The following is a 24,158-nucleotide window of genomic DNA, read 5'->3' as shown; positions in this document are numbered from 1 at the left end:
GCCCAGATTGTTTCTTATGAGGCTAATAGAGTCCTGCTTACCGAAGATTATAATGTTGGTTTTGTCATGATTTAGTTTGAGAAGGTTCAGAGACATCCAGCAATGTATGTCGCTAAGACACTCTGAGACTTTCTGCAGCGTACTATCAGCACCTGGTTTTAGAGAAAGGTAGAACTGTGTATCGTCTGCATAAGAGTGGTAAGGGATCTGGTGTTTCTGAAAAATGGAGCCTAATGGGAGCATGTATAAGGAGAATAAGACCGGGCCCAGAATAGAGCCCTGAGGTATTCCACAGGTTAGTGTAGCTGGGGAAGAGTATTTGTTACCCAGCATCACAGAATATGTTCTGCTCTCTAGGTAAGAGGCAAACCATTTTAGAGCAGAACCTTGAATGCCGACACATGTCTTTAGACGGTTCAATAGGATTGTGTGGTCGACAGTGTCAAATGCTGCGCTCAGGTCTAAAAGGATTAAAACTGTACTTTTTCCAGAATCAGCAGCTAGAAGCACATCATTGAACACCTTCAGTAGAGCAGACTCTGTGCTGTGGAAGGCCCTGAAACCAGACTGATATTTGTCCAGAATATTATGCGTGTCTAAGAATGAGGATAATTGGTGGAGGACAATCTTCTCAAGAGCCTTAGACAAAAATGGCAGCTTAGAGATTGGTCTAAAATTGCCAAGAACTGACGGATCTAAACCAGGTTTTTTTAGAAGCGGCTGGACAACAGCTTGTTTAAACAAGTCAGGAACAGTTCCATATGAGATACTGCCATTTACAATAGCAAGGATGTTGGGGCCGACTGTCTTCAGCACATCTCTGAGAAATGGTGTAGGTAACATATCCAAGGGGCACGTAGTTGGTTTCATGTGCATTATTATATCAGTGAGATGGGATAATGAAACCGGTTTAAATTCTGAAAAAAGGAACGAACATGTAGGTGGTTCAGAGGGGTCTTGGGATGGGAGCGGGATATGTGCTCGGATATCATTAATTTTTTTAGTAAAGAATTTTTGAAAATCCTCAGGCGTGTGTGGGGCAGTCTCAGATATGACTGATGTGGTGGGATGCAAGACAGAGTTGATTGTATTGAATAGAGCTTTAGGATTACCAGACTTCTTGTTAATGATCATGGAGAAATAATTTGCTCTTTCTACCTTGATGGTGCGCTGATAGTTATTTAAACAATCTCTAAACACTTGATAAGAAACGTGGAGCTTATCTTTCTTCCATTTTCGTTCTGCTTTCCTGCATTCCTGCCTGACGGCACGAGTGACCTTATTTAGCCAAGGCTGAGTTTTAAATTTTTGCCGTCTACATTTTAAAGGAGCAATTGAGTCCATTATGTTGGTACAAGCACAATTAAAACATGCAAGAAGCACATCAGGACTATTGCTATGAGGAGAACTTTCATCAAAGATGGCTAAAGGAGATGCAGCGAAGGCAGCTGAGAATTGGGGAGCGGTTTCAGGTGTTATAGGGCGTATAAGAGAGGGGGCCTGGGTTTGTTTGGGGGATGAGTGAGGAATTGGAATATTAAACAAAATAAAATTATGGTCAGACGGACACACATCAATCACTTCAACGCCGATCACTGAGAGCCCAGATGACAAGATGAGGTCAAGAGTGTGGCCCTGCTTGTGTGTAGGGCCGTTGACAGACTGGGTCAGGTTAAATGAGTCCAAAAGTTGTAAAAACTCCCTAACCAAAGGTTTAGAGGGGCAACACATATGGATATTGAAGTCACCAAGGATTAGAAGCCTATCAGTGGTTGGTAATGTCACAGATAGAAAATCCGAAAATTCCTTAATGAAGTCTTTGTTAAGGTGAGGAGGCCTATAAACTAGAGCACAGAGTACAGGAGAGCACAGATCCAGCATAAACAGTTGCAGTTCAAAACTGGTGTAGACACTTCTGGGTAGCATTCTACATTTAAAGTTATCTCTGAAGACTGTTGCCAGGCCGCCTCCACGACGGCAGGTCCTAGGTGTGTTGAGGAAGTTACAGTTTTCAGGAGTCAGTTCCACAAAAGCAGCTAGATCATCAGAAGGTAGCCAAGTTTCAGTAATAAAGAGAAAGTCCAAGCCATGAGAGATAAACAGGTCACGGTATATGAAAGTCTTGTTCACCACGGACCTTGCATTGATTAATGCCAATTTAAGTGGTGAAGAGTCCGAGACTGAATGTGTGACAGCACCAGAGGGTACAAATTCCAGATGCTGAAAGTTGGTGGTGTTGGCACCTCCTTTTTTCTTGTTCAGTCTAGTTGGGTTATGTCGGAAAGCTGACCAAATAGATGGTATTTGGTGAGAAAGTCCGTTTCCCACAGGATGATTATACACATGCAGATTATGACGGCAGCCCCGGTGAATATAGCGTGGACAGCGAGCTATCCCCAAAGCAACACAGCGCGCATAAGTTTGGGGAGGCAGCCGAGTCCTTGTGTTAAGATGTAACAGTTCCAGTTTTGAATAGTGCATTCCGTCATTAGCACAAAGGTCCGAGCCTTTAATATGGCTATAAGAAACACTGCATAGTCCAATGGTAAAACCAAGCAACAGTAGACGTATCCATCGTATGGTTAAAAGAGGAATCATAGTTTCTCCATTTGTTCACACAGCCAAGTTAAAACCACGTTAGCCAGCATGCCACAGCCACGGATTACAGCCCAGTGCCGGAAAAGTAACTATGATTACCTACCTGGCACTGTGCACAATGTCGGCATCTTGAGAAGACGGATACTTGATGCGGTGACAGGCCGAACAGTAGTACGTGCGGGGGGCAGCGAGGGCTCGCGTTAGGCCGGTGAAACAGGTCCCCAGGAGAGTCGATCACAGAAGAAAAAACCAGACCAGCACCATAATATAAATAAACAACACTACAGATCCTATAATCTGATTTCTGTCTTTTAGTTTATTAAAAAGTGAAGCGCCAAATACTAGTTTGTGTCATTATCCAGATGTACATAAGCATGATTACACAGGTACTAGCGGGTTTTGATTATCGATTAAAATCGATTCTAGCTTGGATAACGTGATATCGATTCATTAAAATCCTGAATCGATTTTGAATATAAATATTACTACATTTCAACCACCACCAAACAGCTAAAACAGTAAATGAGAGCAGGTACACCGATTCTGCACAAAGACGTAAACACAAAGCGCTGACGCATCACAATCAGTGAGATGTCGCCTTTCTCACCAGACAGCACGGTCGGGGCTGAAAGCCGACAGCTCACTGATTCTAATCTAAGGCATCTGCTGTGATGCTTACACATTAGATAAAGTCTCGAAAGTGTCAGCTTTCTTTTTATAGTTATAAAAATATGCAAATGTACTGATCTATGATCTGAATTATACTATTGACTGACTGTCTGAGGCTAACAGTTACACAATCATACCAAAACTCTGTCCTGATAGTTTCCACTTTCTCTTTTGTATCACACATGCTGAGACAATATTCGGGATAAATAACCAAGAAAACAATTTACTTATTCAGTTATATTGGTCACCTCAAACAAGGAAAATCCCTGGCTCTCACAGACCTGTAACGTCTTCTGTAAGAAGCTTTTCTGTCCCCCACTCGTTACCTGTATGAATGGCACCTGTTTGACCTCATCATCTGTATAAAAGACACCTGTCCACAGCCTCAACCAGTCAGACTCCAAACTCCGCCATGGCCAAGACCAAAGAGCTTTCGAAGGACACCAGGAAAAGAATTGTAGACCTGCACCAGACTGGGAAGAGTGAATCTACAATAGGCAAGCAGCTTGGTGTGAAAAAAATCAACTGTGGGAGCAATCATCAGAAAATGGAAGACATACAAGACCACTGATAATCTCCCTCGATCTGGGGCTCCACGCAAGATCTCATCCCGTGGGGTCAAAATGATCATGAGAACGGTGAGCAAAGATCCCAGAACCACACGGGGGGACCTGGTGAATGACCTGCAGAGAGCTGGGACCAAAGTAACAAAGGTCACCATCAGTAACACACTACAACGGCAGGGAATCAAATCCCGCAGTGCCAGACGTGTTCCGCTGCTGAAGCCAGTGCATGTCCAGGCCCGTCTGAAGTTTGCCAGAGAGCACATGGATGATACAGCAGAGGATTGGGAGAATGTCATGTGGTCAGATGAAACCAAAGTAGAACTTTTTGGTATAAACTCAACTCGTCGTGTTTGGAGGAAGAAGAATACTGAGTTGCATCCCAAGAACACCATACCTACTGTGAAGCATGGGGGTGGAAACATCATGCTATGGGGCTGTTTTTCTGCCAAGGGGACAGGACGACTGATCCGTGTTAAGGACAGAATGAATGGGGCCAAGTATCGTGAGATTTTGAGCCAAAACCTCCTTCCATCAGTGAGAACTTTGAAGATGAAACGAGGCTGGGTCTTCCAACATGACAATGATCCAAAACACACCGCCCGGGCAACAAAGGAGTGGCTCCGTAAGAAGCATTTGAAAGTCCTGGAGTGGCCTAGCCAGTCTCCAGACCTCAACCCCATAGAAAATCTGTGGCGGGAGTTGAAAGTCCGTGTTGCTCGGCGACAGCCCCAAAACATCACTGCTCTTGAGAAGATCTTCATGGAGGAATGGGCCAAAATACCAGCTACTGTGTGTGCAAACCTGGTAAAGACCTATAGTAAACGTTTGACCTCTGTTATTGCCAACAAAGGTTATGTTACAAAGTATTGAGTTGTATTTTTGTTATTGACCAAATACTTATTTTCCACCCTGATTTACGAATAAATTCTTTACAAATCCTACCATGTGAATTCATGGATTTTTTTTTTTTTTCACATTCTGTCTCTCACAGTTGAAGTGTACCTCTGGTGCAAATTACTGACCTCTGTCATCATTTTAAGTGGGGGAACTTGCACAATCGGTGGCTGACTAAATACTTTTTTGCCCCACTGTATATGGGAGAGACATGATATCTTCTTGGAATAAACTACGTATTCTCTTATTGCTGTTACCAAGTTCCTGTGAAAAGCAGATTTCTCCCACTGCTGACTCAGCTGGATCAGGGAGAGTGACTGAGGTAGATATTGAACTGTCAGTGTTTTTATATAACATTAAAGTACCTGAGGGTATGGCACCAAGCACCATTGAGAATTCCCGAACACTGATGGGAAAATTATATAGTGTAAGGGATTCATTGTAAGTAAGTAGTGCTCCCTCTTTATTAACCAGCTGAGCCACCAATAGGATCCCATTTTGGACCCAAGTTTCCAGGAAAAGTGATAATAAAAGAAATAAAATATCTCTGTTGTTCCAGATGAGGTATTTGTGTAGTGAGAAGTTGTGTTTATAAATGAGGGTCCACGCTAAGAGGACCTGCTTATGGTTTTTCCATATAAAATTAAAGAGCATGCGGTCGATGTCTTTACTAATTTTCTTATCCAGATGTAAGGAGAGAGCAGCATATGCCAGTCGGTATATCCCTTCAGCTTTAGTAATTAAAACTCTACCTGTCAGAGATAAATCCCCTTGCAGCCACTGGTTGAACTTTTTTCAGATTTTTTTTGTATAATCGGATTGAAGTTTGACGAGCATCTTGACTTTTGGTCTTTGGATATTAAGAGTCCTGGGTATGTGACTTCTTGTTTAACAGAAATGTTACAGATAACATTTGCAGTGCAGTCTTTAATTGCTAGAAATTCACATTTTTTTAGATTTAGACATAAACCAGATGCCTCAGAGAAATCACTAATAACACTAAGGGCTAGATGGATTTGATTTGCATTCTTCAAGAAGATTGTGGTGTCATCAGCTATGGTGATTCCTTGTAAAACAGGTCAAATCTTGGGGTGGAGTCTTAATCATTTTAACTGAGCTATTGCCATTCGTGTACAAGGTTTTGAAGCTTTACAGAAAAATTATCCAAAGCCAAATTTTTCCAAAGAGTGGAAAATAAATTGATGTTCAATTGTATCAAAAGCCTTTTAAAAATCCAGGAAGAGAATGAAGCTATTGTCAGATACCAAATCAGAGTAATCAAGTCTAATGTTTGTCAGGGTTCCTGGGTCGGTGACCCAGTGTTTTCAGTTTTCCCACATCAATGTTTTCACTTCCTGTTTTTTCCCCATGTCAGCTTGTCTCTCGTGTCATTAGTCAGATTATGTTCAGCCCTGTACTCACCTGTTTCCAATCATTGTCATCATTCAACCTGTGTATTTAAGTTCCTCGGTTTCACCAGTTCTTTGTCGTGTCATTGATGTTATGTTGTTGTTTCCGCCTGTGTTCAGTCAGCCAGCCAGCCATTCAGTCCGTCCTTAATTCATTCAGTCAGTCATCCAGCCAGCCAGCCATTTCCTACCTCTGTTCTGTGTGTTCACTCCATCGACAATAAATCACCAGGCTTCACCTACCTGCGAGTCCTGCGTTTGGGTTCCTTCTTCCTCGCCTCCACTCAGCAACCCCTGACAATGTTATTAGAAATGTGTCTATTTCTCATTAAGCCTGATTGTGTCTCATCAATAATTTTATCCAAAAACTCTTTAATTCTGTTAGCAAGTACTAAAGCCATAATCTCATAGTCATTATTGAGCAGACAGATGGGTCTCCAATTATCAATAAGAAGTAAGTCTTTGTTTGGCTTTGGAATAAGTGTTATGAGACCCTGAGTAAGAGTAGGAGGGAGGGTGTTATTCTCTATACTTTCTATGAAAACCTGCAGTAAGAACGGAGCCAGGAGATTAGAAAATGATTTATAAAACTCTGCAGTTAAACCATCTGTGCCAGGAGATTTGTTGGCCTTAAATGCAGAAATATAATTACAAACTTCCTCCACAGTCAGAGGGCTGTCACAGTGACTTCTATTTTCCACAACAATAGTTTTTAGGTTTTTAATATTATTGAGAATCAGTGTTGAGACATCCTCATTATATTTTGAGTTGTACAGTTTAGTATAGAATTTGACACAGAAATTTGAAATTTCTCTATGATTGTCAGAGACAATGTCGTTAATATTTAGTTGATTTTGGATCTGTATTTTTCAAGCCTGAAAAAGGAGAATTTTGTTCTCCCTCCTCCAGCCACCTCTTCCTGGATCTTACAAAAGCATCCTCAGCCTTGTGTCGACATAAACCGTCCAATTTATTTTGAAGGTCTAGTAAAGTTAATTTATCTTCCTCTGAGATTTCTTCTGGGGAATTCTGGTAATAAGAGGCAATTTAGCTTATCACTTCTTCCTCTTCAGCTTTCCTTGATTTAATAATTTGACTCCCATATGTTCTCAAGAATTTGCATGCTTCAAATTTAAAAAGTTCCCAATTGGTACAAAAGGACTTCTCTGTGTTAGCTTTATTCCATAATGAGCCATTAATTTATTAATCTGCGTTCCAACCATTTTATCTTTTAGTAAGGAGTTATTCATTATTTCTTCTAAGGAGTCAAGTAATTTATCAGATATATTTTCAGATTTATTATTGTAACCATATATATTTGCTGTAATGAAAGTACTGTTATTGTGTCTAATTATTGAACAAAGGTAGTGTCTAGTAGTAGCGACTGCTGTCTCCAGGTAGAAACAGGAGTGATACAACTGCTGCTGTCAGATCTGCAGGTATCAGGCTGTGATGTTTCCTTTATAGTGGACAGAAATATTTGGAGTGGCACAAATAATTTGTGTGGCATCTTATTGAAGAACAGCTGATTGTTCTGTAAATTGTTTGAAATGGTTATAAAAAGGGGTAAAATGTAAATGGCTGCAAATAACTTTGTTGTTTGCAAAACTTTTGCATATAATTTTAAAATTGTCAATTTATATTTGCATTTAAAATTATGAAATATAATTCATTAAACATGTTTGTGGTTGTTACAGTAAAAAAAATAGAACTTTTTCTACTCGGATTTTATGTTTTTGTCTGGTTTTAGATCAATTGTGTTAGTACAGTATATAAAAATGAAAACATAACTGTAAATTCAGACACTTGAGGTTGTGCTGAAAAGAATGATGCCAAACAAGGCAAAGTAAATCGTTTGTAAAGGTGAAATATAAAGGTAAAATCAAAAGTAGTTAAACATGGCCAATTATCCCCTGGAGCCCAGAGGGTTAAATGTCTTTTTAAAGTAACGCAATAGTTACTTTTCAAGTAATTCATTACTTTCAGAATCTTGTAACTCAGTTACTAACTAAGTGACCTTTTTGAAGAAGTATCTAGTAACTATAATTAATTACTTTTTCAAAATAACTTGCCAACACTGTTTATAAGGAAGTGAATCATTCGTGGGATTTGTGGAGCGTTCTGTTGGTGAGAGATAGCAAACCACAGATTGTTCTATTGAGAGATATGGAGCCAGAGAGGCAGAGGAGAGGTTCTGTCGTGTGGGAGTATTTTCGGTAGATTTTGCTCAGTTTTGGTTGGGTTTGCCAGTTTTGTGTTCTTGTTGTTTGTTTTTTGCGTGTTTATTTTATCTAAAAATGTAAAAAACTTAAATTGTCAAAAATCTGCTTTTCATAATATAAATATCATGAAATAACTTTAAAAATACTTCCATTTGACTCTTTACATTTAATGTAATAAAAAATATATTTTATTTTTAAAGTAATCTTAAATGTTATTCTACAAATGTGCAGCAATTTAATGTGTTTATTCTTTTTAGCTGATAGTCTGTGGAACCCAGGACGACCAGATACCTGCATCTCTACCAGTTTCTGTGCACTCCAGCCTCTTCTGAGAGCGGTTTTTTTAAGGCAGGAGAAATTACTCCATGAAAACAAGCAGACTCGGCCATCACACAGTGGAACAAATTCTCTTCTTAAATAAAAATGAAAAAGGGTTACCTTAAATGCATCATGTTTTTAATTTTCCCTTTCCAGTTCACAATCAATTCTGCCCCCAGGTCAAAATATGTATAAGAATATTGGCCTAATATAATATTATTAATAAACATACCAGTTCAGCTGTCCAGTGATTAATTGTATTCAAAAGGTCTTCTCCCTGTGACTTTGTCTTTAATAGCATTTAATGAGTGGTCTTCACAAAAACTGCTTCTTCACTTAGTAGTTGTCAATAGGGATGGGTATCGTTTAGGTTTTATCTGATACCAGTACCAAACCGGTACTTTTGAAATGGTGTCGGTACTTAAACGGTGCTCAAACCGGTGCTTAAAGAATGAAGAACACACACTTTGTCCAAAAACCTCTCATGTTTAGCTGTTTTTTGTAAAAAGATAACAATGTTAGCCTTTTTTGCAGCTACAGGGGATTTATTGTATCACTCTTGGCTGGAAGCAGTGTAACTACGACGGTGTTTGCTAGTTCACCTTGCATGCATTAATGTAATAACGTGGTTAGCCTACTCAATGTAAATTACACACAAACAACATTAAGAAGAACGGCTGCTGCTGCCATCATCATCCGTCATCATTTCTGCTACACTGGCAGGGCTAGGGGCCACGACTTTAATCTTCGGGTTTTTGGGGGATGTTGCAAACTCCGGGTCCGATAACAGGCAACCCACCTGCAGTAGATGTGCTCGGTGTGAGGTCTCACAGCAAGCTATCAAATACGGCGCATTTCTCGGCTTTTAAAAACCCGCTATGCGTCGCCAGGTGTTTCATCAGATTCGAGGTGTTATCTCCTTTGCACAGTATCACCTTAAATCACTTGTTGCAGGCTGCTGAGTTTGCATCTTTTGCTGTGAAGTACAGCTAGACTTTTGACCGCTTCGCCTCGGGCATTTTTAATCTGTAGCTCTGCTCTAAAAGAACGTACATACCTGGGCCCGCCTACTGTGCGCTGCTTTTCGGTCTGGTTACTAACGTTTATGTCAGAACCGGTGCCATCATGGCACCAGATACCGGTACCCATCCCTAGTTGTCAACAGACCTTAAACTAGAGGTTTAAGATTACCATTTCGTAATCTTTAAAACAAACTTCAACACAGTGAAATGAAGTTTCTATCAATAGTTATTTAAACTAAATTAGCCAGCTGTATAAATTTGGGCACCCCAACAGAAAATTTACATCAATATTTAGTAGATCCTCCTTTTGCAGCAATAACAGCCTCGAATTGATTCCTATCACTTCCAATGACAGTTTGGATTCTGGTTGAAGGTATTTTGGACCATTCTTTAATTTGTGACTCTGCTCTTACTTTGGATGTTCATATCAAATCTCTGGTTCAGTCCTGCTTCTATTATTTAAGAAACATTTCTAAATCAAGCCCTATTGTATCTCGTTCTGAACTGGAGATTGTTATTCATGTATTCATTTCATTCACTAGGAGGTCCCTGCGATCATGTGATCAGGGCCTACTTGTTATTCAACATACAAAGCTGAGAACCAAGGGAGACAGAGCTTTTGACTGTGAAACTCTTCCTCGGAGTTTAAGATCTGTGCAGTCAGTGATCTCTTCTAAAAAAGGACTAAAAACACATCTTTTTAGAATTGCATTTTATTAACTTTTAACGTTTTATACTCTGTCATCCCTTTGAGAAGTACTTTGTGATCTTTTTACTTACTTAATGTCTGCTTCCTCCATGCATACCGCCTCTTGTTATGTCCAAATAACTCAATTTTAGTTTCATCAGTCCACAGCACCTTATTCCAAAATGAAGCTGGCTTGTCCAAATGTGCTTTAGCATAGCTAAAGCGACTCTGTTTGAGGCATGTGCGCAGAAAAGGCTTCTTCTGCATTACTCTCCTATACAGCATCTCCTTGTGCAAATTGTTGCGCTGAATTGTTGAACACAGTCACACCATCTGCTGCAAGATGATGTTGTAGGTTTCATCTTATATTAGTTATTTTATATACAGCTACATTTTATACGTATCTCACACGCAGCACCTCAGTTTTGCAACTTTCTCATCACTTTAATCTTTTCATCCAGTTTAGTTCATCTTCTAGCTGAACATCTTTGAGTTTCTAGATTTCAGATCATGTGTCTTTGTGTTGATGGTTTATGTATTCGTGAAGAACTTTCCAAGTGATTTCTGAATATTTACTTTTACTTCTGACATCTGTGCCTCCCGGTGTCCTGTGATTGTGACATCATCATTAGAATATGTTGTTACAGCAAATACTAAATAATCACACACACCATTATAAATCTGAACTTAAAGGCTTTTATTGATTTATCTTTCTTCTCAGATTGAAGACAGAATAAAAAAAATTCAAACATTCATATTTAATGACATTTTTAATAAATATAATACATAAGACTGTTTTTAAGTCATATGAATAATTTACAAAAATAATCAACATTTCTTAACACATATTTCTGTAAGTGTGAACTAGTAAATCAGCAGAAATGGTTCCAGTTGCTGCTTTACTTCAACTTTGCTTCATCGTTTCCATCATCATCATTTAGGAATCACTGGACGACACAGCAGAGTTTTCTGTGGTGGTGAAAGAGAGAAGGTGACATGAAAAGAAGAAGAAGAAGCACCATTAGACAGATATACACAGTGTCGTTTTATAACCTATATTATAATCTTCACATGTTTGCCAGAAAGTCACTGTTGGTTTTTCTAAACTTTGTGTCCTCATTTTTATTAATATTTTGTTTCTCACCTCATTTATTTTTCTTTTAAGCCACTCGGTGTTTGGTCTGAAGAAAAATGTTCTATTTCCACTTGTTTTGATCCTGCAAGAAAAAATAAGTTTATAATGAGAGGGAAATAAATCGAAGGATTCGACATTTTCACTTTATTGTTAACTGAACATATGCAGTGTCCATTTTGCATTATGCTGTGAGAGAACAGCTCAGGTTTCCTCCAAGCTCATAAGCACAAACTCACAGATTCCCCAACGTTGTTTTTTAATCAACAATTAATTTCTACATTTTATTTGGTTTAAGTGTATTTAGAAGTTCTACTTACTCATAGCCATGAAGGCAGCCATGTCTGTCATCTTCAAAGCAGCGGATAATGTTTTTTGCCCATTTAGGTGTAGACGTGTTTATTACACCACTGTTAGAATATGTTTTATAGCAGGTTTTCCCCACGTGGTCAGCCCCTGCAGCACATCATCACACACATTGTCATTATTCTTCAGAGCCTTTCAGATATCATGGAGACTGAAATAAACTGAGCTTTCAGATGTTGTATGTTGTATAAATAATTTACTGATCAAGTTATTATGTGTAATACCAAAAATCACAAAACTGACAAAAAACTACAGCTGGCTTTAATCAATCATATAGATTTTATTAAATGTAATCGACTGTATTTTGTCCAGAAACAGCTGCTCTGTTACTGTTTGTAAGAAAATTACATTAAGACCGGATAGATGTATAATCGTGTTAAGAAACAGACTTTTAGCTGGTGTTACTGAACTTTGAGAAGAGAGAAATAAAAACTGTACCTGATACAGAGATGAGCATCATCACACTCAGGGAGATCAGAAGAATCAGGCGGCTGGTGGAGAGACTCGAACACATGTTGAGACGCTGAAAGGCACCAAATCTGAGTCTGGATCTGAGCTGTGAACAGGTTTGTTACCAGCTGATGAACTTGTCAGAGTGTGACAGCGGCTCATCTTATATACTGTAGCTTGTCACTGAATTAGGGGCTGTTTGGTGATGTATTTACACAAAAATAAACACTGATGGAAACACGACAACCACAGACTGCTGTGGCGTGCAGTTTCCTTTCTCATGTTGAGGTTTGTTGAACAGCTTAATGTGTCTGTAATGGGTTTAAACCTGATAATATGTACTATAAACTGGAAATATATGAACAGTCATCCCACAAGTATTGACATTTTATAGTAGTAGTATTAACATTACTAACAGCAGTAGCAGTAGAAGCAGCAGTACGCTGCTGTGAAAAAAGTGTTGTTCTGCTGTTGGACGACATATATTATTCATCCAATAGTAATAAATAAAATCAGGATGTAGGTTTTGTATTTATGAGCTCATGAACATCTGTTCGTTTTTTATGTTTCCCTTTTAGAGATCGTAGAGCCTCAGACCACAGCTACTACAAACAAATGATTGATTAAATAAGATGTTGGACATGAAACACAAGTATATGAGTTTAACCTTAAACATAAGCTGCTGTAATATCAATCCATTTAACACTGAAGGGAAACATTTTACTTATTATTATTTTTATTTTTGATACTTTTTCACAGTTTTCCAATAACACAGTTTTGTGTATTATTGGAAGCGATATTTCCAGAGCTGACAGCTGAGGGCAGCAGTGTTCAAATGGATTGTTGAGTATTCCTGCACATCTCTAATAAACACATGGAGAATTAATTAGTTTTTGTTTCACTCTTTTGTTGACTTGTTGAAAACTTGCACAACTTTTTTTAATATGAGAAATCTTTAGTTTAATCCTCCCTGAAATGTAGATAAAAGAAAAGAGAGATCAGGAACGGTAAATTTACTTACTTTATTACATACAAAGAAGTATTTTAATATTTTTTATTCATAAATGTTCCCTCGGTCTGTGGAAAGGATTTCCATTGGCTGAGCGCGGGGACTCTCTGTGACGTGATCTTCCACCAGTTTCGTTCCTGTTAATCTGTGGGTGTTGATTTTATTAGTGGTTTGCACCTCCCACATCTAAATTCATGGTGGTTTCCTTTCAAAGACATCTCAGAATAAAACAGTGACATTACTGGGTGATCAGCTTCTGTGGCCACATTTAAGAGGACTTTCCCTGTGACTTTGTCTTTAATAGCGTTTAATGAGTGGGCTTCACAGAAACTGCTTCTACACTTAGTAACTGTCAACAGGTACAGACCTTAAACTAGAGGCTTAAGATTACCATTTAGTCATCTTTAATACCATGATGATCTGTCATGTACAAAGTACTTGATGATCTAGTTCCAAACTTTATTAATAAAGTGTTTGAGCTCAGGGGGAAAAGTATGTTTAAAAAAGCAGATGGAAGAGCATAGACAGTAAGACAGGTAGCTAGTAGATGTCATCTACTGGTTTCCTTCTGGGTTGTTCCTTATCAACTTAATTAATTTCATCTTATAGCAAATTAATGACACAGTCAAAGAATTTGTGTTTATATACAAGTGTTTGAACCTTTGACCCCACACTTGCGTATAAATGGCTCCACAAGTCATTCTAGTGTAGTATAAATATACATGAGTTCCTGTCGTTCTGAGTAGGGTCCAACGAGGACTGTCAAACAAATCCCCTTTATGTTGCTGTAGTAGGGACTTCTTTGTGGAAAATATTACACTTGTGTGTGCTGCTTGTGAATTCCACCAACTGTTCAGGGTCAGCTGGCATGTTAAGTTCATCTTGGTCACAGACATGTAGAGTTCATGTACCTCGATTAGCTGTTGGGTCACATTTGATGATTCCTTTTCTTCCTGGGACCTGTGGACCGTGTTCATTTCACTTACAGTTGTTTGGCTGTGTGATGGACCAAGCAGCGAAGGAAACTTAGGCACAGGTTAAAGTCCAAAAAAAGGATAAAATTTATTTTTTGTTTAACCCCAAAACATAATTGTTTAAATCATGGAAAAAGAATCAAAATCTTGGGCCCATAAAAGCAAAATAGCAGAACTCTGCTCAAAGTTAACAAACCATATTGATAACTCGAACAAACTGGCCTTTCTTAATGAGACAAAGGGGAAACTTAAATAGTGGCTGATCAGCCCACAAAAAAACACAAGGGGTACAACACACAAAAAGCCTAACTGAAACTAACATAATGAACTCCAATTCCTACACAGCGGTAATATGGTGGATATTACTGCTGTGTGGCTGTGAGTGCAGCCATCATAGGCTGTTCAATGCTTAATGGTGGGAAGTACGAATACAGTACAAGGTCTGTAATTTAGATTTTAGTAGGGAGAATCCTGGATAACTTTTCTCCTCTGCTGCTGTCTTGTTTCGGCTTTTTCAACTATATTTCAGCTCGAATAAAATATTTTAACTCTTGAACCCTGACTCGATTATGAGCTGCTTCATCACATGTCAAAAAAATGTTTTGTTTGAAAAGACTTGCAGTACTAATGGTACTTGTGTTAGCTAGAACTAAAAATGTTACAGAATTTAACATAAACAGGAAATGTGCATTCTCCTCCATTAGAGTCATGGGGGTATCTGATGTGTTCATTTTAATTTTATATACATCTACATTTTATTCGCATCTCAGATGCAGCACCTCACAGCTGTGATACTCTCTCATTAGTTACATTTTTTACAGTAAATAGTAAACGATCACACACAGACCATTAAAGAATGCAGTTTCAAAGGCTTTTATTGATTTTGTCTTTGTTCACAGCTTGAAGATAGAATAAGAAAAATTTTATGACATTTTTACTAAATATGAAAACAAAAGTGGTTTTTAAATTCTATCTATAATTTACAAAAAATAATCATCATTTCTTAACAAATATTTCTGTAAAAGTGTGAACTCATAAATCTGCAGAACTGTTTCCACTTGCTGCTTTACTTTGCTTCATCGTTTCCATCATCATCATTTAGAAATCCCTGGAGGACACAGCAGAGTTTTCTGTGGTGGTGAAAGAGAGAAGGTGACATGAAAAGAAAAAGAAGAAGCACCATTAGACAGATATACACAGTGTCTTTTTATAACCTATATTATAATCTTCACACTTGGTTTTTCTAAACTTTCTGTCCACATTTTTATAAATATTTTGTTTCTCACCTCATTTATTTTCCTTTTAAGCCACTCGGTGTTTAGTCTGAGGAACAATGTTCTATTTCCTTGTTTTTTTGAGCTTGTTTTGACCCTGGAAGAAAAAATAGAAGAATAAAGAAAGAAGTTTGGAAAGAGGAAGAAAAATTAAAGGATTGGACATTTTCACTTTATTGTTAACTGAACATGTGCAGTGTCCATTTTGCATTATGCTGTGAGAGAACAGCTCAGGTTTCCTCCAAGCTCATAAGCACAAACTCACAGATTTCCCAACGTCACCAAATTAGAAACAATCACAGAGCAAACAGTAGTGCTGTATGTTAGAGAGGGGAACATTTATCTGCTACATCAAGGTTTCAGTGCAAATCTCATTTTCATTGTTGTGTTTGTGGATTTTTAATCAAGTATTAATTTTTACATTTTATTTGGTTTAAGTGAATTTAGAAGAAGTTCTACTTACTCATAGCCATGAAGGCATTGTGGTCTGTTGTCTTCAACGCAGCTGATGATGTTTTTGGCCCATACAGGTGCAACCTTTGTGGTTATTGCATTTTGGTTAGAATGATTTTCATAGCAGGCACTTCCCACGTGTGGAGCTCCTGCTGACATCATCACATACATTGTCATTATTCTTCAGGGCCTTTCAGATATCAAGGTGAATGAAATAAACTGAGCTTTCAGATGTTGTATAAATAATTTACTGATCCAGTTATTATGTGTAATATGAAAAATCACATTACTGAAAAAAATACACCTGTCTTTTATCAGTGGTACAGATCTTGAAGTTGTGTTTTAAATTTGTCCAGAGTCGCTCCATGTAGCCAAAAAAAAAACCCAAAACCCTCTTTTAGTCAGTTATAATTTGTCCAGAAACAGCTGCTCTGCTACAGTCTGTGCTAGCTTTAGTCTCTTTAGACACTATTAGTTATCAGGTAGTAAGTTGCATTAAAACCAGATAGATTTATAACCATGTTGAGAAACAGACTTTTAGCTGTTGCTACTGAACTGACAACAAAACAAACTCCAGAAATAAAAACTGTACCTGATACAGAGATGAGCATCACCACACTCAGGGAGATCAGAAGAATCAGGCGGCTGGTGGAGAGACTCGAACACATGTTGAGACACTGAAAGGCACCAAATCTGAGTCTGGATCTGAGCTGTGAGCAGGTTTGTTACCAGCTGATGAACTTGTCAAAGTGTGACAGCGGCTCATCTTATATACTGTAGCTTGTCACTGAATTAGGGGCTGTTTGATGATGTATTTACACAAAAATAAACTTCCACAGAGTTGTGTGGTGGGTAGCTTCCTTCCTACTGTGTTGAAGTTTGTCATATAGTTTATTCCAGGTTAATAAGTTTCTGTTATGATTTTATACCTGATAATATCTATTATAAACCCCAATGGACTATATGTCGTCACACAAAAGGGACATTTTAGAGTGGTAGTTCCTAAGTAAGCTGCATATGTGTTGTTTAATAACATATTTATAATTGCACTATCGGGCTGCACTGTGATAAAGTGATGAAGTATTTTGTGTGCATTTATTTCCCAGTATAGAGGCAAATTCTGCATCCTAAGTGATTTTGTCTATCAAATGGCATCAAAGTGCAGTTATTAGATGGTGACTAATATTATAATATGAAACTCCTCGCCTAAAGGTAAGAGAAATAAGCAGACAGAATCATGACAGCTGACCATCTTAAGGCTTCAGCACTGAGGACGTCAGCAGACCTCAGCCCATATGTACCATGTGTGAGGAGACGCTGGCTGCTGCTAATATACCAAGAAAGCTGCACAGATGCTGGGAAATCAAACTTCCCTTCTGATAAGAAAATGGCCTACTTCATATACAAGGCTAAAACAGAAGAAACAATGTAACTGACACTGATGATCCAAGTCAGATGTTTTTTCTTCTTTCATTGACTTTTGCTGCCATCATCATCCGTCATCATTTCTGCTACACTGGCAGGGCTAGGGGCCAGGACTCTACGCTTCAGGTTTTTGGGGAATGTTGCTAACTCCGGGTCAGATAACAGGCACCACACCGCAGTAGATGCGCTAGGTGTGAGGTCTCGCAGCAAGCTATCAAATACGGCGCATTTCTCGGCTTTTAAAAAAACGCTACGCGTCGCCAGGTGTTTCATCAGATTTGAGGTGTTACCTCCTTTGACAGTATCACAGTATCACCTTAAAGCACTTGTTGCAGGCTGCTGAGTTTGCATAATTTGCTGTGAAGTACAGCCAGACTTTTGACCGCTTCGCCTTGGGCATTTTTAATCTGTAGCTCTGCTCTAAAAGAACGTACGTACCTGGGCCCGCCTACTACACTTGCAAAGGTAAAATGATTGGCTAGAATCCAAAGTGTATCACATCTCAGGGAAAATAAAGCACCAAAATGTGCGCTGCTTTTCAGTCTGGTTACTACCGTTTATGTCAGAACCGGTGCCATCATGGCACCGGATACCGGTACCCATCCCTAATTAGGAGTTTACTCCACACATGTGTATAAACACTCACAGGCTTCAAAACTGTATAACTGGAGATGGCAATAACATTGCCTGGGTTGATGAATCTCGACTAGTAACAACATGTTTATGTATAATCAACGAGTCATGCACATCCCAGTTAGATACATGGACAATAAATTTGCACCTGTTTAAATTAATGTGTATGATTGTCATATATTTGTTCTAAATGCTACTGTTTTACACATCAAACTGAATCAACCCAGAAGTCCCTTCAGCACAGCCATCACAGACAAACAAGAGAGATGCCAAACAGACACATTTTCCTTTTAACATGCAAAAAGACACTTTTATTGTTGAAATGTACAACAACTTAATAAAATAATGCCACCACAATGATCATTTTTCCAGTTACTTTAAAAAAATATCTTGTATTTTAAATAGATATGTATGTAAAAGAAATAAATAGTATTTGAGGATAAAACGTTGCTGTTTTACTTCATGCTGTTGTTGGCTTGTTGGGAACTTCATTTAATAATGACAGATCTTGAGGGCAGTTTAATTCTCCCTGCAAATGTAGAAAAAGGAAAGATTCAGTTAGATGAGTTTATTACATACAGAGAAGTATTTTAATACGTTTTATTAATAAATTTTCCCTCGGTCTGTGGTACTAACTTTCCACGGATCAAGCAGGGGGACTCAGTGTGGCGAGATCTTCCACCAGCTTCATACCTGATAACATGTGGGTGCTGCGCTTATTAAGAAGTGGTTTGCACCTCCTACATTTCACTTTATGGGGGTTTCCTTTCAACAGGCATCTCTAATTAAAGCGATGACATTATTGGTTGACCAGCTTTTGTGGCCGAATCTGAAAGTACTTTCCTAAAAGTACTTTCCCCTGTGATTTTCATCTTTGACAACTTTTAATGAGAGGTCTTCACAAACACCTCCTCTACACCTTTAACCTGAGTGGTTGACAACAGATGTAGAGTAGAGGCTAAAGATTACATTTAGTAATCTTTCACATGGCGCTGATCATGTAAAAAGGAGATGATCTACTTCCAAATTTTATTGATATATTGTTTAAATACAGGAGAATTAAATTATTAAATGGTAGCTGTGACAGTGATGTCTCCCATTGGTTTTAGATTCATCGCTACGATGGTGATTGTGGTGTTTTGGAATGGGACATGATGAGTAAAGCTGTTAACCAAAGAGCATATTTTGAATATCCATCTTTCTAATTCTCAGCATTATCACAATTTACAAATTGAGCTTGCTGTTCTATCCAATATGACCTGAAACGAGCAATTTTTATCCAACAAGAAGTCTTTTTGCAATCAGATGGGTCGCCCCCTGCTGGCCATTAGAAAGAGTGCAGGTTTAAGGTATTCAAAACAACTAAAGGACATCATAAAAACAGTCGATGAGCTAAATGGAAACACTAGATTGAAAGGACACGAACCAGCTTGTTACAAGCAGCTGAACTTTGGTGAAAGAACTGATGAGTGCCCACTCTCCACACAGCAGTACACCGATGACACTATCTCAGATAAAAAGGCAAACCACAAACCGTATAGTGGTAAAATGTAAATCTGCAGTGTGACTAGCATCTGAAACTATGCGATAACTAGATAACATGTGCAAATGAGGCAGAAAAAAGGAAATGTTCAGCTATTTCAGGGCTGTACTGATTTGCCTTACTAATAGAGCTAATAAATAATGTACATAAATTACATGTGTAGATGAGTAGATTAAGAAAAGTTCCATTTTTCCTCAATCCTCTATCCTTGGTCTGAATTGACTTTCTTTGGTTCAGATTTCAACGCAAATAATTATCTGAAATTAAATAAAATCACAAGCAATTTGATGTGGTATGACAAGGTGAACCACTAATTTACACTTTTTTGGTAGTTCAGACACAGCTCTACAGTCTGGCTTCATGTTACCTTCTGTATTTTGTCCTTGAGCCACTTAGAATTTGGGTTGACACACCACGGTTTATCTTTATGGCGCTGGTTTGCAATCCTAGGAGCAGAAACATCAGTTAAAGTCAGTTACAAAATGATATTAATGTCAAATCTGGTCCTCCAGGTAATAGCTATATTACCTCTTTACAATTTTGGCCTGCTTAGCTGTAGGCAGCAAAGGCAGCTAACAATCTAGCTAACAGACAGCTTCAGGTGAGGTGGCAGACTGTGCAGCCTTCATCTTTACTGAATGTGAAGAGAGGCTTGCATGTCTACCTTGCCCGCAACAGTTTCATTTTTACTGTTTTCTTCTTTTGAGGTTTAATTCCACTTACCAGCAAAGACACAGTCATGCATGTGAATCAGAAGCTTCAGAAAGTTACAGAACTGGAAAGAGCATGTTTGTTCAACCGAAGTTTTAAAACTTCAGGCTGGTTTAATTTCCTCACATTGCTAAGCTGTACAGGTAAACTGCCTTGGTGGATGTTATAAAAGTTTTGTGGACTTGCTGAGGGCGAATATGTTAACCAAATTGCACAGAAGAAGGCTATAATGAGTATTTATTTTCAATTATATGAAAATACACTGGAAAACTATGGTAGATCTTGATGTCATTGTCATTTCTCAGTGTAGCCATCAGTGAAACTGAATGTAACACCTCTGCCCCAGCAATATTGTATCTTTATTTCCCCATGTTCTTATCTAGATTTAAGATCAACAGTGGGAATCACACTAACAGTTCTTCCCACCACATTAAACTTTAGAAAAAAAGTTCATACATTATTTATATTTACGGTGAAGCCCACAGTGGCAAATGTTGGGCGAGAAAAAGTCCAGAGACAGCTATTTCATATTAACACGTATGGAAACATTGTGAGTGGCGTGAGCGTGTTTAATTTATGATGATCTTACAAGAAAGCATGGCGGTTGCAGCCCTCGCGTGGTTTCTGCTCATAGCACCATTTGATCCGTGCTATCTTCCTGGTGCTGACGTTACGGCAGCAGGACAGACCTACAACCGAATCCGCTGCACAGACGAAAAGAGAGAAAAAGAGAAAAATAATGAGATTAGTCAATATTACAAGAATCCTTCTTTGGTCAGCTGTGGCGAGAATAAGGCGCTAAAAAGTAGGAGCACTTATGTAAAGCCATTTCACTGTGGTTGATGGTTAGATGGCTTCCTGTTGTACTGATCGAACCAGCTAGACAAGAAATGTATGAAATGACAGCTAATCTGCGAACACTTTTACTTGACACTCATTCAGTAGTTAATTTTCCTAAAATCATGAGATATTGTTTCAGTCTGGGTCGCTAGTTTTATTTTAAAATCAGTCACCATTGCTGTGTCTCAAATTTCCAACTCTTTTTAATAGCGCTCATGCTAACAAGTGCAGAATTTTGACTGTCTTCGAGTCACTTAGGCACTTCTAAATTGACCTTATTTTTAGGCCCAGACGCAGCTGCTTGGCAAAGCTGCACATACCATGTTTTGTTGTATTGTTTGATGTCTGCGCATGTTGTGGATAGTTAGAGGCTCAACAGGTAACAAATGCTCACAAAATAGAGCAACTAGCAAAATAATTACAGTTAACTGTGTTTGATTCGAGAAAAATGACTGTGCCATACAAGTAAATACGTCGAATACTGAAGAAGACTACATATAAATGTGGCAACACAAGTATCTACATTGCTACATACTGTTATCCCTGTTTGTTCTGCTTTCAGTCTTTGTTTGATTTCCAGCCTTCTGTTATTGCCTACCCCACCCAGTAGCACGTGTTTCCTATTATCCACACTGTTCTTTGTTCCCTGCCAGATTTGTCATCCTACCCACAGATTATTACATCCAAAATTAAGCATTCATTCAGTACTTACTTGCTACTGTAGAGGGAAGTCTTTACTCTCAAATTTTATCCCACGGTTACATACTGACAAATATTTTTGCTGAAATAAAAAAGCTGTGAGATGCTTTTTGTGATAAACAAACCAGCTGAGTGTGTTTTTCAAATCACATAAAAAGGCTTTGTGGTGGTTTATGTTGTGATGCTCTGTTTTCATTCCTCTCATGCAGCTGTGTTTTTTCAGCACATTGCATGTTGGTTTGGAGTGCTTGGGTACTTACCATTGATTGTACACTGCTTTTTTAAGAGGTGTTGTGGGATACATTGATTTCAGTATGAATTTAAAAAGCACTACAAAATGCCGAACTTACTATTGAGTGAGTCATGAGGGATTTCAGTCAGAGCCTGCTCGGTTTTACAACCGTTTTCTTATTTTTAAAACCACTAATGTTCTCCGTTTGATTTTACCTGTTTGGGGATTTTTACTTTGGTTTCATTCCTACTCTCAGTATTTATTTACATCCTGTTTACTGACTATTTACTGATCTCCTGTTAATAACCTCAAATGTAGGAGTTTTAACCCTTCTCTCTTTTGATCACAAGCACAACTTTGGACTGTTTCTCTGCATATTTCCTTTTTTTGTTTTGCATTGCACAGTGAGACCTGCAGAGGTTTAACATGACACATAAGACTGCATTCAATCATGAGTTCAGGCTTACCTTGAGATGCTGAGAAGAACATCACAACAGACAGGCTGAGGAGAAAAATCCAGCGGCTGACAGAGAGGGCCGTCCACATCTTCATGCTGACAGAGTCCCAGCAGTAAACAGCTTCCTGTTCTTTCTGTTACTTTGTGCAGAATTTGCAAAAGTCTGAGGATAAATGAGCCAGAGGAAGGTGATCTTTTATACTGTAGCTGCACACAAAAAGAGGAACAATATAGGAACTATATATGTCACGCAACATTTTTTTGAATGGAAATACTCATGCACCAAAAATGACGAGACAGAGGACAAAGACTCATGCACTCAGAAAAGACTGGATCATATCCATATATGTGCAGATCCGTTTCAGTATCTCAGACAAGAGCTCATCGTTTTTGAGAACTCTGGTGTCCACCTTGTACTATTCCTCCCATGCAAAGTGACTTCATTTTCAAGATTTTGCCTTCAGAGCTGTCTTAATTCTTCATGTCACATATTCAACATGGTGCCTGAAACATTCCTCAGAGAATTTGGTCCATTTTTATTTCTCATAACATTTGCATGTCATGTTGTGTGAGTATCACAACGTTTCTGCAGATCTGCACATGCATTATGTGAATCAGCACAGCAATCCCAAAGGTGCTCGATTGGATTGAAATCTGGTGATTGTGGAGTACAGTGAACTCATTATCATGTTCGAGAAACCAGTTTGAAGTGATTTGAGCTTTGTGATATGGTGTGTTATCCTGCTGGAAGTAGCCATCAGAAGATGTCCAATGTAATGGTAAAGGGCTGGTTCTTATGTAGCACATTTCTACTCTACCAGAGCACTCAAAGCGTTTTATACACCGTTGAACCACCAACCTACAGCCTGGTCTACCACCTGAGCTACAGCCAACACAATGTGGTCATAAAGAGCTGGTCAGCAACAGTACTCCTATTCAGTATTCAGGTAGGCTCTGGTGTTTAAATTATGCTCCACTGTGATAAGCCCCCATGCTATTACTTCGCTGCCTGATTCGCTGCTAGAAGGCAGGATGGATCCATGCTTTCATGCTGTTTTTGCAAAATTGTGACCCTGTCATCTCATCAAACCAATGAATATTTTTACAGTCTTTTATTGTCCAACTTTGATGCAACATAGATGCTCATTTTCCTGTTCTTTGCAGACAGGAGCAACTGCTGTAGCTCATCTGCTTCAAAGTCAGGTTTGTGTGCATTAAGAGATGTTCTTCTGCAGAACTTAAGCATTAGCCTAATGCGTGGTTTTTTGAGTTAATGTTGCCCATCAGCTTGAAGCAGTTCACCAAGAGAACTGCTGCTGACTGGATATTTTCTCTATTTTAGACGGTTCTCTGTAAACACTAGAGATGATTGTGTAGGAAAATCCCAACAGATCAGAACTTTCTGAAGTAGTCATACCAGCCTTTCCCCTTTCCATCATTTTGATGTTCAGTTTAAATGTTAGCAAATAATTCTGACCATGTTTACATGCCTTAAATGTAGTCTTTGCCATATAATGAGCTGATTAAAAATTAACAAGAAGTTTAACACGTGTACCTAATGAAGTGGCCGTTGA

At 38.6% G+C, this 24,158-nt stretch overlaps 4 protein-coding genes across 5 annotated transcripts in view; 1 reads left to right on the top strand and 3 right to left on the bottom strand.

The window, feature by feature from the left end:
- LOC146511717 (uncharacterized) overlaps nt 1-24,158 on the top strand; it is a 237,844-nt gene that overhangs the window by 134,863 nt on the left and 78,823 nt on the right. The gene's annotated exons all lie outside the window — the stretch shown is intronic.
- On the bottom strand, nt 11,243-12,507 carry LOC146511725 (uncharacterized). The gene is made up of 4 exons (XM_085172419.1): nt 12,323-12,507; nt 11,839-11,974; nt 11,531-11,603; nt 11,243-11,355 (listed from the first exon to the last, which is right to left on the bottom strand). Exons 1-4 carry the CDS (start codon nt 12,396-12,398, stop codon nt 11,320-11,322), a joined length of 321 nt encoding a protein of 106 aa, XP_085028545.1. The 5' UTR covers nt 12,399-12,507; the 3' UTR covers nt 11,243-11,319.
- LOC146511724 (uncharacterized) lies at nt 15,178-16,840 on the bottom strand. Its single transcript, XM_085172415.1, has 4 exons — nt 16,637-16,840; nt 16,055-16,193; nt 15,604-15,688; nt 15,178-15,447 (listed from the first exon to the last, which is right to left on the bottom strand). Exons 1-4 carry the CDS (start codon nt 16,710-16,712, stop codon nt 15,412-15,414), a joined length of 336 nt encoding a protein of 111 aa, XP_085028541.1. The 5' UTR covers nt 16,713-16,840; the 3' UTR covers nt 15,178-15,411.
- LOC146511723 (uncharacterized) lies at nt 18,397-22,820 on the bottom strand. Its single transcript, XM_085172408.1, has 4 exons — nt 22,595-22,820; nt 20,946-21,060; nt 20,013-20,091; nt 18,397-18,631 (listed from the first exon to the last, which is right to left on the bottom strand). Exons 1-4 carry the CDS (start codon nt 22,677-22,679, stop codon nt 18,563-18,565), a joined length of 348 nt encoding a protein of 115 aa, XP_085028534.1. The 5' UTR covers nt 22,680-22,820; the 3' UTR covers nt 18,397-18,562.

Source organism: Neolamprologus multifasciatus, chromosome 9 (assembly GCF_963576455.1).
Source record: "Neolamprologus multifasciatus chromosome 9, fNeoMul1.2, whole genome shotgun sequence".
In the NCBI taxonomy this organism is placed as follows: domain Eukaryota; kingdom Metazoa; phylum Chordata; class Actinopteri; order Cichliformes; family Cichlidae; genus Neolamprologus; species Neolamprologus multifasciatus.
The sequence above is the reverse complement of the archived record's forward strand: the minus strand, read 5'-3'. Positions and strand labels throughout refer to the sequence as shown.